General features: G+C 33.7%; 1 protein-coding gene across 1 annotated transcript in view; it reads right to left on the bottom strand.

Moving 5' to 3' along the window:
- ASCC3 (activating signal cointegrator 1 complex subunit 3) overlaps positions 1–18,478 on the bottom strand; it is a 368,987-nt gene that overhangs the window by 186,822 nt on the left and 163,687 nt on the right. Inside the window, exon 14 of the mRNA XM_012810382.2 lies at positions 6,350–6,484. Coding sequence (XP_012665836.1) covers positions 6,350–6,484 — 135 coding nt within the window. The remainder of the gene's footprint in view (positions 1–6,349; positions 6,485–18,478) is intronic.

The following is an 18,478-nucleotide window of genomic DNA, read 5'->3' as shown; positions in this document are numbered from 1 at the left end:
GAATTTTCCATCCTTATTGTTTATTATCCTTTTACCATTTTTATATTTGGTTATTAGTATATATCTTGTAAAATTAGATTTCTATGATCTGACAGATCATAGTAAAGTCTGTTTTTCAGTTTCCAAAATAATTTCATACATCAATTTGTTTCTTATAGTACATCACTATAATAGACATTATTTAGTCCATTATTATTCCATCTGATAGAAGACAAAGTAAGTTTCAGAGATGTTTACATGTCTAACTACAAAGCTTCCAGAGGTGAAGTCCCGACCAGAACTTTTTGTTACTGTGCTCTCTGACTTTGGGCATCATTATTAACCCCAGAGATATTCCCCGGCCCAAGGAAAATCATCCTCAACCTCTACCGCTGTAGCCTGAGCAACTCTTTATCGGACACTTCACTTTCCTTTTCCTATCTCTTTGTTTCAATGCCCACTTGGAAATACAGGTATTTTTTTGTTTGGAGTGACCTTGACATTAAAGATGAGAATGATATGAGAAGTCCCGAGGTGTAATTGTTACTTACTGAAGAGAAAGACTCTTGTGAGTTCTAAGGCATAGAAATAGGGTTATGTTCTCTCTCTCTCTCTCTCTGTGTTTCTCTCTTTTCCTGTCCTATATCCATGCACACAGGCACACGCAAAGGAATTTCTTTCTTTTTTTTTTTTTTAGAGACAGAGTCTCACTTGTTGCCCTCAGTACAGTGCCACAGCTCACAGCAACCTCCAGCTCTTGGGCTTAGGTCATTCTCTAGTCTCAGCCTCCCAAGTAGCTGGGACTATAGGCGCCCACCACAATGCTCCGCTATTTTTTTTATTGTTGTTGCAGTTTGGCCGGGGATGGGGGGACAGGGGGGTTCGAACCTGCCACCCTCGGGTGGCGCCCTACTCACTGAACCACAGGCACTTCCCACAAAGGAATTTCTTAATAGAGTTTTACTACTTACACAAATAAAGTTATATTGTAGTGAATAATACTGTAAAGAAGTGCTATTAAAAATCTAATTTAGTAAGTGAGGAACTAAGAAAGTTACATTAAACGCTTAAGGGTAAAGTGTCACTGTGGCACAGTAGGAATTTAGCTATATAACAAGAGTCATGAGGCTAAATTCCTATGTACTACCATAGCAAATTTACCTTCTAATTTAATTTTAATGTTCTGAGTACTTAATTTCCCATTTTTCAAAAACATAGAAAGAAATATCTCTGACCATCACGATAATAGCTTCTTTGGAATTGCTAGAATGTTAATACCATTCAAGTTCAAAAGGCACTTTGAGAATTAAGAAAAAAACACTATTAGCACTATTATAGAAGAATAATTTTAAATCCTGGAGTTTTGAAAAAATATTCAGAAATATTACCTCATTTTTTGTACTGTAGAGTGGCCTACATTTTAAAATCTCTTTTTAGGGGAAGTGAGGAGTATCATTAGGTTGAAAAATTATTCTTGGATTTTATTAACAACAACAACAAAGACTCACAAAATCCCAGATGGGATTTGACTCATCTGCTTTTAAACAAATAGATGATAGAATAGTGAAAAGGGTAGATTTTGGAGTCAGATTGGCTTAAATCATGGCTCTCCCACTTATTATACAGGAGTCTCTGGGAAAATTATTTACTGTCTCAGTTTCAGTTTCCTTATCTACAAAATAAGGCTAAGAATCTTTACAGGACAATAGAGTGGATCAGATCAAATGAGAAAATTAAAGTGTCTGTCTCAAAAAAAAAAAGTAAAAAAAAGAAAGTAATTTGGGGGTGTCCACTATCAGACAAATACAATATGAAAGGCTGGGAATATAATGGTGAATAGGACAATGTTCCTTGAAGACATGTACTTAATAAATGTGTGTGTAATTCATTCTTGTTAAAAAAAAAAAAAGCTCCAATAACAGTTGGAACAGGATAAAAATCAAATATAATTTAAATTTAAAAAGGCATAATAAAAGTGACGAGATTTTCAAGTCTACTCAGGCATGTTAAAACTTTGCATTTTTCTATGTTATTTCTTTTTTAGCATAGTGATCTACCAATTTGTTTTTGGTGACACTGCCTTAAACAAATATTATTTGAAAAGTCTATATATCATTTCTATATGCTTTGACATATTTCATGCTTCTATATGCTTTGACATATTTCATGCTATATTTGAATTATTTGCATAAATGCCATATCAAGGAACAATAATGGTATAAGCCTAAATTATAGGTTGTTATAAGAATTGAATGATTTATATAAAGCAAGAAAAACAATGCCCAACACTGTTAAATACTCAATAAATGTTAAACATTATGATAACAATTAAATAATAAACTTGTATTATTTAAAACAGCACAAAGATATAAAACTTCTGTGGTTTTACATCTTTGTGCTTTCTTTTGAATCATTACCTGCATTTAGAATTCTGAAATGTTTTTAAAGTTTTTCCGATAAAATAATCCCAATACTAACTGTTGAAAAACAGCATTTCTTAATTATGAACTAAACAATATTTGCTTTAAGGCAAGTTTCAAAGAAACAACAATCAAAGAATAGTGTCCTGTCTACAAATTGATTATTTAAACACTCCTAATCTAAATTCCCTAATCAAGGCTGAGTGTGGTTCCTTACACCTGTAATCCTAGCGCTTTGGGAGGCTGAGGCAGGTGAATCCCCTGAGTTCAGAAGTTTGAGACCAGCCTGAGCAAAAGCCAGACCCCATCTCTAAAAGAAAAAAAAATAGCTGGGCATTGTGGCAGGTGCCTGTAGTGCCAATTACTTGGGAGGCTGATGCAAGAGGATCATTTGAGCCCAAGGGTTTGTGACTGTTGTAAGCTATGATACCAGGGCACTCTACCAAGGGTAACAAAATGAGACTCTGTCTCAAAAATAATAAAAAAAAAAATTCCCTAACCATATTTTCTTTTTTATATGTTCTACATCTCTGATTTATACAACTTGATTCTCTTTATCATATTAACTTACAGATAATAGAGATTAATTATAGCAACCAAAGAGATTTAATACATAAAATTATGTCTCTCAGAAGAGAGGCCAAATATAGGATTGAGATTTTAGAACAAGAATCAAAAAAAAAAAAACAAAAAAACCCCCAAAAAACAAAAAACAAAAAACAGTAGACCCACAAGCAGAAAAGAATCTCCCTAATAAGAGATTGTAGTTTAACTAGCGAGGCAGTTTAAAAATTGACATTAGGGTTTAAATTAAATTTGGAGAAATAGTAATTTCAAAAGAACCTAAATTTCATAGGGTTCTAAAATATATTTACATATATTTATATTTATTGTTCATGTACTAGGAGTTTTTTGGGGGGACAGGTAGGAATCGATCCATGAGAAAGATATAAATTTTACTCCCAGCTTTGTCATTCACCTCCTGTAACCTGAGCAATTGACATTTCCAAGTTAAAATTTCAGATACTATAGGAAGACTCTGTGAAGACTTTGTACTTGGCATCAACATCAATCCTTCAAATATCTAGGCCAGGCAATTTGCCTATGGCATGGGAATTCTGTAAACAAACCTCCAATGTTCCACTTAGCCATTTTTAAACAATTAAGGAACAGGAGATAAACAGACAATTAAATCAACACAGATATGTGAAATATATTCTAATATACTGTCACCCAGCAGGCTCTATATTTTTTTCTAAAAGTTCTACTACTTAAAAAAAAAAATTGCTTTTTTTGAACAAAAAAGCAGTTTTTCTCAGCATTGAGAGGTATTAAGTAACCAGAAGTCCACAAGGTGGCTCTCAAGGCTTGGCATTTAAACACTCTACAGTTGTTTTACACTTCCAAAGAAATAAAACAAGACCTATAAATACGAACTTAATTTTTCAAAGACTCTCATAATTCATGATTAACATATAGCTAGAAGAATAAAATTTATATATTTTATTTATAAAATTTATAAAGTGAAATAAATAAAGAAAATGAATCAATATTAGTTTTAAATTAAGAGAGAATCTGATGCTTAAAACACTGGCCTCAGCTTACCAAAGTCAGAATTTAAAATATCAGTATAGAATGGTGAAACTTACATGGCTATCCTGACAATTAAATATATTTCACTGGGATGATAAATGTGAAATGCACAATGTCTGCCAGCTAGAAGCTGTTCAATAAAACAATCAGTCAAACAATCAAACATAGCTTTAATCTTACGAAAAAAATGTTGAAGTTACTCTCATTTTATGCCAGTAAATGTTTTCTTTCAAAATGTGTTTTCATAGTTTTAAATTAGGGGTCAGCATACCTGTTCTGCAAAGGACAGGCACACAGACTACAGACACATGAAAAAATGCTCATCATCCTTAATCATCAGAGAAATGCAAATCAAAACTACTTTGAGATATCATCTAACTCCAGTAAGATTAGCCCATATCACAAAATGCCCAAACCAGAGATGTTGGTGTGGATGTGGAGAAAAGGGAACACTTCTACACTGCTGGTGGGAATGCAAACTAAGACATTCCTTTTGGAAAGATGTTTGGAAAACACTTAGAGATCTAAAAATAGACCTGCCATTCGATCCTATAATTCCTCTACTAGGTATATATCCAGAAGACCAAAAATCACACTATAACAAAGATATTTGTACCAGAATGTTTACTGCAGCCCAATTCGTAATTGCTAAGTCATGGAAGAAGCCCAAGTGCCCATCGACCTATGAATGGATTAATAAACTGTGGTATATGTACACCATGGAGTATTATGCAGCCTTAAAGAAAGATGGAGACTTTACCTCCTTCACATATACATGGATGGAGCTGGAACATATTCTTCTTAGCAAAGTATCTCAAGAATGGAAGAAAAAGTATCCAATGTACTCAGCCCTACTATGAAACCAATTTATAGCCCAAGAATATGGGGAAAGGGGAGAGGGAGGGAGGAGGTTGGGTAGAGGGAGAGTAGTCGGTGGGACCACACCTACGGTGCATCTTACAAGGGTACATGTGAAATTTACTAGGTGTAGAATATAAATGTCTCAACACAATAACTAAGAAAATGCCATGAAGGCTATGTTAACCGGTTTGATGAAAATATTTCAAATTGTATATAAAACCAGCACATTGTACCCCATGATTGCATTAATGTGCACAGCTATGATTTAATAAAAAAATAAATAAAATAAAGATTAAAAAAAAACCTATAGGATAATTACAAGGAATCCACCAACCTTTTTTTCACACCCACAATAAATAAGAGGTGGGGAGTATGTGGGTGGCAGAAAAATGGACTGGAAAGGTTAAAGCTGTTGCTTGGCTATCTTCTTGTTTGCTTTGTTTCTGATGGAAAAACACAGTGAGATTTCATTTGAAAAAAAAAAAAAAAAGAACAGGTGGCTACCTGATCTGAATCATTATCTGATATAATTAAATGGAATATAAATCTTAAGATACTAATATGATATAATACAAGGTGGGGGGTAGGAGATGGAGGGACGGCAAGAGGGAAGGGAGATAGGGGGGGTCACCTCTTGGGGGCAGGGCACAGTTGTAAGAGGGATTTTACACCTAAGAAATGTAATCAGTGTAACCTAATCTTTGTACCTTCAACGGATCCCAAACAATAAAAAAGAAAAAAAAAAAAAAGGAATTACTAATACTGCAATTACCTAGAGCAGAGCTGCTTAAAACTGTTATGTGCATTAAGTCACCTGGGGTTTAGCAGATGTGATCTGGTAAGTCTGGGGTGGGCCTGAAGTTCTCCTCTCCTAACAAGGACGTGGGTGATCCCAAGGCCTTTTGCTCTTTTGGGCATATGTACATTGAGTAGTAAGGCAGTTATTTTTAAACTTTTTGGTCTCTGGATTCCTTTACATTCTAAAAAATAACTTTGTTTACTTAAGTTATATCTATCTGTATTAACCTTTTAAAACTGAGGAACTTAAAAAACTTACTTTTTAAAAGGAAAAATTATAAACCCATTAGATGTTAACATATTATATGAAATTTAGCTGCATTTTTTTTTTTTTTTTGCAATTTTTGGCCAGGGCTGGGTTTGAACCTGCCACCTATGGCTTGGGGCCGGCGCCCTACTCCTTTGAGCCACAGGCGCCGCCCCTTTAGCTGCATTTTATATTTTAGTTTTAATATATTTTAAAGAGCAGAACTAAGCACTTCAATTACAATCATCTGCAAAGAAATGATGAGTGAATACATTGTGAACTAGAACCTTTTAAAAGATAAGAAAAGAAAAAAAGTCAAGATTATAACATAATAAACCTAAACTTAACTCCTTAGAAACTTAGCCTGTAGCTATTTCATATATAAAATGTCTGATATAAGTAGTACAGCATGTACATTAATTCTTATCCTAGCGCTGGCGCGTGTTCCCACCTGTTTTTCTGCATGTCCATAGTCAGGTCCTTGGGTAGGTAAAAACCAGGATATCTGGCCACAATTTTTTGCTCTCTCTATTAGAGACATAGCTGTTCTTACAGTGGCATTTCGAGCATGTACAAATACCATCACCTGAAATAAAGAAAAGAAGTTTATTTAATATCCCAATTCATTAAATTATAACTTAATACTAGACTGGAAATCATCCCACATAAATAAGCAACTATTAATTTTTCAAAATGAAACCTCCAATTTATGAATTATCCAACACTGCCTACTTTAGAATAAAGAATACATACAAAAAAGGTAAGTTAAATAAAATTCAATAACATGGCTTTATTTCTAACTAAGTTATAAGTTGGGAGAACTTAGAATTAAAATTAATATTAATAGCTTCTATAAAAATTGGGAGTTTAATTTGTATGTTTCTCTTTGCAAGGCATGATTCATTACACAATCATTTAGTATAGAGATGGAGTATAAAAATGTATGGGAGGGAGCGGGACACAATTACAAGGGTGACTTTACCTAACAAATGCAATCAGTGTAGACTGATTCTTTGTACCCTCAATGAATCCCAAACAACAGAATAAAAATGTATGGGAGCCTTATTTCTCCTTGGAAAATTACTACATTCAATGAAAACTACAGTATGATAAAGACATGTAATGAAACTGAAAATAACAAAGAAAGAACCCTTTTCCTTGGACAAAATCATCACTAACAACAATCATTAAAAAAAAGTTTAGGGGACTGGTGAAGTTGAAGTGCTTCCAGACAAATGCCTAGAATTTTTTGTTGTGATAGATCTTGCTTTGGAATTATTCATAAAGTGACTTCAGAAATCTGAATTAGGCAGAAAGCATGTGTTGGATGCTTTGTTAAGGAGAAATGAGAGAGAAAACATACTTTCAGGGACAGTCATCAAGCAGAGTGTTAATAGAACTGAAGTAAATAAAATAAGGGAGCAACTGGCGGTTCGGTGTGATTTGCCAGGCTGCACGTTAAAGGAGGATATTCAAGCAGTTGTTTCTAGTCAAGGAATTACAGTTTCACAGAAGCTGACCTAAAGAAAAGGACCATGGTAAAGATAAACAAAGTGAAGGAGGGAAGGAAGCCTGGAATGTGACCCGGAAGGAGACAGGGTGACAGACACAGAGGTTCCTCTCCCTCTGTGTCGGGAGCTGCGTCTGCAGATACATAAGGTATCTCATGTATTTAACCCACAGTACTCTTATGCTTATAAACTTGCCAAAGATTAATTTTCGCATATAAGATGCTAATTAAAGTTCATAGTAGAGTAAAATCTCAAACAATCATTCAAGAAACTATGATGCTTAAATAACTAATAACTCCAGGGTACATTCAAAATAAAGGGGAGCAGATAATTTGGCGAAGATCAAAAGTTCCTCAAAGAAAAAACTTACAAATAGTTTAGCAGGGGGAAAAAAAGCATTGCAAATAAATCATCTGAAGAAATTTAATATAAGTTAATCATAGTCACCAAGGGCATAAAGCTTGAGATTTTACCCTTTATCAGAGCTCTAACTTATTGGCTGATAACCCTGTGTTTTGAAAAGAAATATGGTCATAAGCATATTTTAAAAGCATACACTAATAGAATTTATTACAGATATTTTGCAAGTATAGGAAAATTTCATGTTTTCCTTTATTTTTCAACTGAAGAAAGCAAATCTGATTTTGATAGACTTTCTAGCTTTCATGGGGAAATATCTTTGCCTCACAGGATGTCAAGAAACAGCTGTATAATCTCAAATCGTGATATTTTCATAATTATGGACAAAAGCTATTTAGTGCTAAGTAAGATAGAAAATTCTATTAACCATAATGTCCTCTCGGAGCTTCACCAGTTCAGAATCTGTCAAATTCTACTATCCTGTCCCTTCCAAAAGGTAAGGACATTTCAAATGTCAGTTTCCTTTTAAAGGCAAGATTTTTTTCTTAGCACTCCAATTTGTACAAATAGTCAACACACTGAATCCCACACAGGCATAAATGTATTCATGATCCTATCTATATATGACTTACAAAAAATGTAGCAGTGAAAAAAAATAAAAATAAATGTTATCACCCACAAAACCTAACTCCAACCTAACCCAAACTAACACTGAACTTTAAGAAAATCTACATTAAAATGAAGTGACTTATTATTTTGTCAATTTATTTATTCATTTCTATACTTCCGAGCATGCAGTCACTACTAAGACCTGAGAAAACTGCCATGAGAAAGAAAATGAAGTCCTTGCCCTGGAGGAAATGAGAATCCACCCTGATAAATAAGCACAAAATCTTTTTTACTTAATAAATATTTACCGGTTAAGTATGTGTAAAATATGTTAAAACATATGAAAATAGACATGTTGTCCCCCATGAATAACATGTAAAATTTCCAAAGGAATATAAAACTATACACATATGTAGGCATCTGAACCCAATAGAGGATGGGGTGTTAACATGGGAACTCTAAATGCGGAGCTAGTGGGTGTCTTCATTGATCCACCCCGGGATATTTATGCAGAACCTACCATGCACCCCATACCAGGCACCAACGACGCAATGGTAACTAGGTTTCCAGGCTCCCAATTGGTAAGCTACAGTTATGGGAAGAATGAATCAGCTCTAACTGGCTGTAAAACAGGGGGCAGGCTGCCTACAGGAGGCTACAGCAGTATTAGGAATATTTAATTTGGTATTTTTAGGTTTTAGCTTGAAGAAGTACGTTCTCTTCTGAGAGTTCTTACACTGAGATTCAGACCCACAGACTACTTTATCAGAATCACTACTGGTGCTTATTAAAATAGGTTATGGGTTGTCCCCTAAAACCAGCTAAATAAGAATATGTAAGGGTGAAGTAAAACAATCAAATTAACAACTACTGAGATGACTACTATTATGTGAAGTTGGTTGATAATTACCACCAATTTAATTTTTCTCTCTCAAGTTGAACAATTAAAAGGTAAAATAAATAAAACCACCACTACAAAGATATTAATTGAAACCTCCAAATAACCTCTCTATACCTAATCATATGAAATATAAGGACATTTTAAGGTATTTTATATAATCAATATAGTCTCAAGATAATTTTCCAGATGGGGTAGGCAGGGTTTTATAATGCGAGCAGATTTCTATTCTCCATAATTCAAATGCCACATTATGTAAATCTTGTTGAAATAACAGATATGGAGAACATAAGGGAAAATAAAATATGACCTAAATCTTCATTATTTCAGTCTGACTTATCAAGTTTTCATTTTGCAAATTATTTTTGATTGCAGCCAAGAGAGAAATATTAGTTACAACTTAAAGAAGCAATTTCTTTTATTAAAGGATATATCATGTCTTGCTCAGTAAAATAAACTTTTTCTTATTAAAAATTTTCTTTGTAGAGGCCCCAGTAGAAGTCATTATAAGGTTTTGGGTGTCTATAAACATACTTGATTTTATGGTTTGTTAATTTGGTTAATTAATTTAAATAGACTTGATGAAAATTATAACTAATGGAGAACACAGCATCATTTCATTTGGCAGACATTAACTCCAAATTAATCTTAGAAATACGTTTGGTTACTGAGTAGCAATTAAATTGGCATATGTCATGGAAGTAAGATTAGAATAGTGAGATTCAATCAATAATGATGGTGAAGTTAAAAACTGCTTGTGCTTCTATTTGAGGTTTATTAGGTTATGTATTTAAAAATATTTTACATACTTGTTTTTAGTTTCAAAAGCTATTTAGTTTTAAAACATATAATAGAACCAGCCCTGTACTAGGAAAAAGTATGTAAATTTGAATTCTGGTCCTGTTATTTGAATTGTTAAAGAAAGTGTTCTTCATATGAGAGCCTGGTCAAAAATTAATGAAAGAATAAAAGTTCAGAGAATAATCATTAAAAAAATTGGAATGCTTAAGTAACCAATATTGTTTCACGGTGTATTCAAAGGAAAGAAGGATATATCATTTGAAAAAGACCTCAAATTATATTTTGGAATACTGCTAACAGCAGTGTGATTTAGAATAAATTATATAATCTCTTTAATTTTTATTTCTATCAGAGCACAGATAAAGAGTTACTGTAATCAGAGCAGCACAGATAAAGAGTTACTGTATGTCACAGGATTACTGTAAGGATCAAAGGACCTAATGTAAGTGAAAACACTGCATTCAGTAATGTCTCGCAAATTCTAGAAAGCTTCAAATCCCTGGGAGGCTTGTTAAATACACTGACTTTTGCTCCTTTCCCCAAGCCCCTTTCTGATTAAGCAGTTCTGGCATAAGCCAAGAAATGGGATTTCTACCAAGTTCCAAGGAGATGCTAACACTCTTGGTCCAGGAACTCTGAGAACCTCCATCATAGCTGGTAAGTATTAACACCGTAATTAGGGTAATAAATACAGGCACGATTTATTTGGCCTAAAAGACTAAATGGTTAGACTAGTATATGACTATTATAAATTGACATCTATGTATTTATTCCTCATTTACATGCTTGTGCACAGAAGTGGGCATGTGTGTTTAATGTTGTACAGAACAATTTTAAATCCTCATCTTCTAATATCCTTTGTAAGGAGGTTGTGAAAGATGAACAAGGAATCAAAAAACAGGCATATTTGACTGAAATATTTGAAAACAAGAGGAAGGAAGACAAAGATTAAAAATCTTTAATCAAAGCCTCCTATCTAGAAAATTCTGCTAAGAAAAAAGACTCAGAATGGAAATATCTAAAAAAAAGATACTACAACGGATAAATGTTCCATAGAAAAATTCTTCAGAGGAATAATGTTTCTTATTATATGGATTTGATTCTTGCAAGGGTAGAAGAATAAATAAGTTGTAGACTGAGGAAGTTTCTGTCTTGGTGGTTTGTGTTTTCATTCTAACCAGCACAGCTATTTATTTGTCTTGCTCTCAAAAATCTTCCTAACTTTCTTAACCCAAGTTCTTACAAAGTCCTTATGATCTAAATAAACAGTACTTCTAGGAGTGTGTGGTTGCCTCCGCAGTATCATCAATGTCCCTAGGAATCAGATAGAACTACAAATTCTCAGCCCCACCCCGGAACTGAGTCAACAACTCCGTGGGACCCAGCAATCTGTTTTAACAAGCATGAGAGGTGATTCTAACGCATGCTAACATTGGAGAGTCCTGCATCACTGCAACCTTTGTAAGTGAAAAATAAAAAAATTAATTATGTATCTATATCTCAGCTTCTCCTCTGTGCATTTGGAATGCTTCTGGCAAATACTATATTCATGAGCACTGAAGAGACAGTCAAATCTTTTCTTGTGTTGTACGGATTGAATGAGAAGTGCCAAAGAGAAATAATGAGGGCTGTCTGCACAGTATCCAGCTGTGAATGTCTGGAGCCTGGCACACAGCAAATACACAATGTATTTTAAGTAAATACCACACACTAAGCCCAGTCAAGCACTAGCTTACCTCAGCTAATAATGGCAATATCTACATTTTAAAACAAAATCTTTTTTTTGCGGGGGGGGGGGCGGTCGTCAGTGCCTATAGCTCAGTGAGTAAGGTGCGGCCACATATAGCAAAGCTGGCAGGTTTGAGCCCGGCCGGGGCCTGCTAAACAACAATGACAAATACAACCAAAACCAAAAAACCCCAAAAGGAAAGAATGCTTACACAAATACGGAGGATTTAGATGTTACCATTATGATTAAATTAAAATAATTAGCCCTACTGCTTCCAGACACATAATCTTCTTGAAAATCCAAAGAATTCACATGGCCTTTCTCATTTGCCATTGTGCACCTTTTATTTTTAATGATTTTTGTGCTTAACTTGGCTCCTGTGCAAGTCTGTGATCATCCAACAATTAATTATATGACAGGTATTGGGGACATATAACAGGCACACCTAATGCTGGTCCCTGAGCTTCTGGGGCATCTATCTAGTCACTAGGGTGAAGGATTGGAGTTGGAGAAGGTGAACTAAGCTGCCATTCATTATATGAACAACTACAGGAAGAAATAACCAAAAAGAAATAAATAAAATGAAATGATCCAGAAATTAGTTATGGTCCCCCCTCTAAGTGGGCAAAGTACTTTATTTAAAGGTTATGATATTCCACAGTTCTTCATTATTGGCTTTTTGAGTGTCATTTCTAAATTCCCCTTCTTGGTGTTGAAAACTTCCATGCATTTATATGTTTCTAGGTCTTTAGCAATATTTTTCACTTTGTCCAGAGTCAACTCCATCCGTATAAATTCTACAAACCTTCAGGGCCGAGTCCTAATGTCTGCTCTCTAATCTCTCAGGGGAAATTAATTCCTCCTACCATGCTTTGTTCATCCCATTCTAGTGCCTCCCATAATCACAGGATGTATGCGGGTCTCTCCATGTTAGGAATAATAGTAACAATGTATCTGGCCCAGCATTAGATACAATATGGATGATATTTTACTACCAACAACACAATGGAATAGGTAATTTTATTAGCACTTTACAAATGAGAAAACAGAAGCTCAGGGAGTTTCACTTAATAACAACTTGCCACTCATTCAAAAGCAGAACAGAAAATTCACTTCAGTTTCGATATTCCAAGTGTATTTCTTCCCCATCAGGTTGTATTCTATCTTCAGGCGCTGTCTTAGAGGAAGGTTTACATTTCACTAATTCTGAGGTCTTTTTGTCATTCCCCATACCACTATTTCCATTATCATTCAATCAGTGTACATTCAGTAAGTGGTTGCTAACATTACAATGTTAAAGATGGCTTTCCACCAAAACCATTGATTTTTGAGCAGAGATTTGAATTTAAAGATTATAAATTATAATAGGACATAGGCTGAATTAATAGTTTCATTTCTTTGTTAAAATATGAGGTATTAAGAAAACTTCCTATTATCTAACTAGATGATTTTCTTGAATAGTCTTACTTCAAGTTATCAGCCAATCTTCCGCTGATATTTAATAAACTAGAATTGCTACTAATTAGTCTTTTGATACTATAGAAATATGTGTATGTGCATTTTAATACTATTGCAGTTTAAAATTTATAATGTAAAAAAGAAGCACCTTACTAAATAAGCTACTCTAAAAGATTCTTAAAAATAGTCTGTACTTCAAAGATATTTTCTAAATCAAAACTACCTCCATTAAAAAAAAATGAACCAAATTAATCTAATTCATTAACGAAAATAAAGTCAGACCTTCATATCTGTGGGCAATTGTTCCAGGGGATACCAAGAATGGATGCCCAAGTTTTTATAAAACTGGTATAGTATCTGCATACCATGAACCTATGCCCATCCTCCTGTATACTTTCATTCATCTTTATATTACTTATAATACCTAATACAGTATAAATGCTATGTAAATGGTTGTGTCATTTACGGACTGTAGATTAGAAAATGTCTGTAACAACTACACTCCCTCACCCCCAAAATATTTTTGATTCATTCACAGTTGGTTGAATCCACAGATGTGGGAACCATGGATGCAGAAACCCCAGATACAGAAGGCCAACTGAAATGTTGGCCTAAGGAAGGACACGGATTAAGAACATTCTTGCTTTTAGTAAGTAAGGTAGAAAAGGTAGAAAATGTGACATTAATACACTCAGATTACATCAATAAAATATATTATTTACTAAAATAAGGGTAAAATGATAACATTTAAAATCCTCTATTTCATTAATAACAAGTATAACTATTAGTATTTAACAACTAGCAATTATCATTACATATTTCTGGCAAACCATCTACTTTACTAAAGCACACAGTTTTTTCTTTAAAAACCTGGTGAAACATTATTAGATATACCACGGAAATATCAGCCCTCTCAAAAAAGGGTTAATTTATCCTGTCATAGCTATGTAAGAAAACTGTATAATTCGTTGACTAGTCTTCATGCATCAAATTATGTAAATAAGCCAAGGAAAGTGATCCACACTGGGGAGAAGCAGGTCCACAGCTCCAAGCTCTGTAATTAGATCTGTACTCAGCAGTTCAGAGCCAGGTCTGGACTTTCACAATGAGAATCTAAAGTTTTCCTCAAGATACTTAAGCTTTTAAGTGATAAACCAGTTTGGATGAACATTACTGAATTATACGTAAGGCCATACCCTGAATGTGAAATATATTTCTCTCCAATTTAGCTAAAAGAATCATTTAATTATCAGCTTGTCTGTTTGAGTTATGGGGAGCTTTAATTGCTATATTTGGATAAAAGACATTCACAATACTTTTTATCTTCTAATATCTATGATACTTCTTGTCAAAATGTATAATAAAAAACCCAGAGGACTCAGTGTATACAATGTATCATGATAGCAAAAATACATATGGTCCTATTTCTAACTAAGCCCACTAAGAAAAATACTATCTCATAATCAATTTACCATACATCAGGACACTACACAATATTCTTAGAAATATAAGACAGTTATAGTTTAGCAGTCTCTGAAATACTGGCATCACCAAAAAATAGAGAAAAAATAATTTTATTAAATAGGATTTTCAAATGCTAAATATTCTGAATGCATTTTTCTTTTAGTATAAACTTATTTTTTTGCCAAGATGGTGTCTTGCTATATTGCTCAGGCTGGTCTCAAACTCGTAGGCTCAAGTGATCTTCCTGCCTTGGCTTCCCAGGGTGCCAGGATTATACATGTGAGCCACCATAACTGGCCTAATTTTATTTTAACTTAAATGAAAACAATATTTTCTTAAGCAGATGTATGTATTTTAGAAGTAATGTAAATTATGTCATCGAACTGATGCTTGAATAAACTATATATTTTTAAATTTTTTCTGTTTTGTATTTATTCATTTGATTAATGTGAGATATCAATGTATTTGTATTTATAAACCTTAACAATAGTTTGTATGACATAGATATGTGTACTTTTTAATCTCAGAATTATCTTGAACATGAAAATATTATAATTTTCATTTGATTTTTTAATGTCCAAAAGAAAATAAACATAATCCAGAATTTTACTTGCTTATATTACACAAATTTAACATACAATCAATGTTAAATCAATTGCTTGATTTAACATACAATCAATGTACAATCAATTGCGTACAATCAAATTTAACATACAATCAATGTACAATCAATTGCGTACAATCAAATTTAACATACAATCAATGTACAATCAATTGCTTGTTGTAGAAAAATTTGTTGGCAATCTAATTAAATGCACCAAATTCTTATCTGATGCCAGACTGATGTACACGACACACAGGCTCATGTTGAACATCAGCAGCATTTAAGAACTGAGGAGACCTATGTTTGAATAATTTAGCATTCATATGCGATAAACTGGCATATGCACCAGTGCTTCAGTTTTAATCTGTAGAATGGAGATAATAGTACAAGGCTGTTGTACAGACAAGAACTACAAAGTACTAGAAAGAAGCTTGAAACATAAAGGTGTTCTACTTTGTAGGAAAAGGTTTAGTATCTTACAGAGGTTTTCCTAACATTCACTCCAGATCTGCTCCCTACATATCCAACTCTCTGGGACCAAGACCAGAATTGCTGCCCGAAGCAACAGGAAACAAACTGCACTTCTGAATATTCAAAAACCTGCTATCTGATCTCCAGTGTGACTTCCCTTTTTTGAGTCACACATCACCAGTTCTCAGCGCTGCTTTTCATAAAGGATTGTTTTTATGGTTTGACACAATAAATTCTATGTATTTTATACTTTTTCAATACTAAAAAGTATCCATTCAAGAAAGATAATTTGCTGAAGAAATCTGTTTAAACTTAGTGCAATGTTACAGATTTTCGTGCATACTGCTTATACTTTCTTAGGACCAACAGTTTCAGTTGGAATTTATAAACATACACTCTAAATTCCTTTTTCTTTTCAGGGTAGTAATTGGTTCAATGAAAATGTCAGTTTTGTTGGGGTTGGGAGGAAAACTGAAAGGGAACTGAAGAGGCCAATATCCTAGTTTCAATCCCAAAGCTAATAAGATGTCTTGACTTTGGGCACAGTATTTGGATTATCTGTAAATAAGCAGTTGGATCAGATAAATCTCACAATGCTTTAATACAGTAAAATTAAAAAAATAAGTATAATCATGATTTATTAAATATCATCTTTAAAATACTTATTTTTATCTGAAATAAAATGACGAGGGGCTTGATCAGAAGATTTAAAAACATATAATAAGTATAACCTATAATTTTGGGGAAAAAATTAAATGTTTTCCATCTTAATTTTCAAGTAAATAATACAATACTAGTATTTTTGGCAATGATTCAAATTGTACTGACAGAATGTATATATCATAACATGAATTTATTCTTAGATATGCATATATAGAGTATATTCTTCCTCATACCATATTTTATATTAACAAGTTTATAATGTACGCATAATTGTTATTTACGTTAAAAGCATTTAAATTCTAAGTTCAATTTTGTTATGAGTTTTTATATACAAAAAGCATTTACCCAAACCAAAGGACTGAGAAGTCTAAGCTTTGAACCGCAGGTTGAGGATAGCATGAATGGCAGAAGTCTTTGTATGCAACGAATTCAAAATTAGTGAGAAAACCCCACGGGACTAGGGGTAGGGAAACTGTGGACAGACGTACCCTCTCCTTTCTGGCTCAGCCCTAGTTTGTGAAATTGATGTAGCATTTCGGTTACAAGTCTGTCCTATGTACAAATACTTGACTTTATAACTGATTTGAGAGAACTGGAGGACTCAACGGTTGCCTGATAAATAAAAGATATATTTGGAACTCTCCAGTCTATCTGATTAGCATTCATGTAGTATATACAATTAGTATTCATTCTGGTAGTCTCAGCCCAAAAGGGGAAAACCACTGGTTTGCTTGGTCCAATGCTGCATGACAAAGTGGAAGACCCAATCCCACCTATATAACAAAAACTACATTGATATTCCGTATGTGAAACATGTCTAGTTAGGATATCACCATAGAACAGAAACTACTAATCCTTATGCAAATTATGAAAAACTAATGCTGTAGGGCGGTAGCTTTAAAACTTTTTTTGGCTGTGGAATTTTTCATCCAACAAATTCTTTTCTTTTCAGCAGCACAATACATTAAAAAAAAAAAAAAATTAAAGCAACTGAAGTGGACCTGAGAGATCCAAATCTCTTTTCTCCCTTCTGAGCAGCACGCCTTCCTCACTCTTGATATCGTGATAGTAATTCCTGGGGCACCTCAGAGCACCCTGCAGCAGTCTGAAAATAACAGTTACAGGAGAAAATCTGCTGGGGGAAAGCGACAGCTCAAAATTGTATTTCCTTTTGAATAAAAGTTGAAAACTTCTCAAATATCATCTATTTCCACTTTCTGGATACTATTTTTAGGAAAGAAATCCATGAAAATATTTAATTAAAAAATAAAATCGCCTCACTGATTGTAAATACCATTATCTACTAAAAGAAATGAAGTTTGCTTACATAAATGGTTAGTTCCAAGTCTGAGAAATAAGACAAGACAAGCTTAAAAGACTGTATTGTGCTAAGGGAAAATAAAGAAGGAAATACCCAAAGAATAATGAGAACGTATCAAAACAACAAGGAAGGTAGCTGCTCGGTAAGTCAACCTTACTCAGATTCTTCCAATCAAAATGTTTTGAATTGATGAGGAAAAAGAACTATCAAGGGAAGTAGAGAAAAAGGATACAAATTTTCACAAAGTTAAAGGAATAGTAAAATCTTTATTGTAATTCCAATTATGTGCTTTTCTAGTAATGTATAATTTGTAAGAATTATTTATCAAATCTGCACATTTTATACATAATTATTTGATTAACCTCTGTTTCCCTCAGCAGATTATAAACCACACTCATGCAGGGAGTCTGTGCTTTCTACCTTCAGCACAGTTTCTAGCACACACTGGGTATTCAGTAAGTATTAGCTGAATGTTGCCAGTATTGACTTAGTCTAATCTTTTTTTTTTTTTTTTTTTTAAGACCGTCTCATTCTGTCACTCTTGGTAGAGTGTCATGAAGTCATCATAGCTCACAGCAACCTCAATCTCTTGTTTTTAAGCAGTCCTCTTGCCTCAGCCTTCTACATAGCTGAGACTATAGGCGACCCTACCCCCATTACACTTGGCTAGTTTTTCTTTCTTTCTTTCTTT

The sequence above is a fragment of the Otolemur garnettii genome, unplaced genomic scaffold, assembly GCF_000181295.1.
Source record: "Otolemur garnettii isolate 467f Iridium unplaced genomic scaffold, OtoGar3 scaffold00132, whole genome shotgun sequence".
Classification (NCBI taxonomy): domain Eukaryota; kingdom Metazoa; phylum Chordata; class Mammalia; order Primates; family Galagidae; genus Otolemur; species Otolemur garnettii.
The sequence above is the reverse complement of the archived record's forward strand: the minus strand, read 5'-3'. Positions and strand labels throughout refer to the sequence as shown.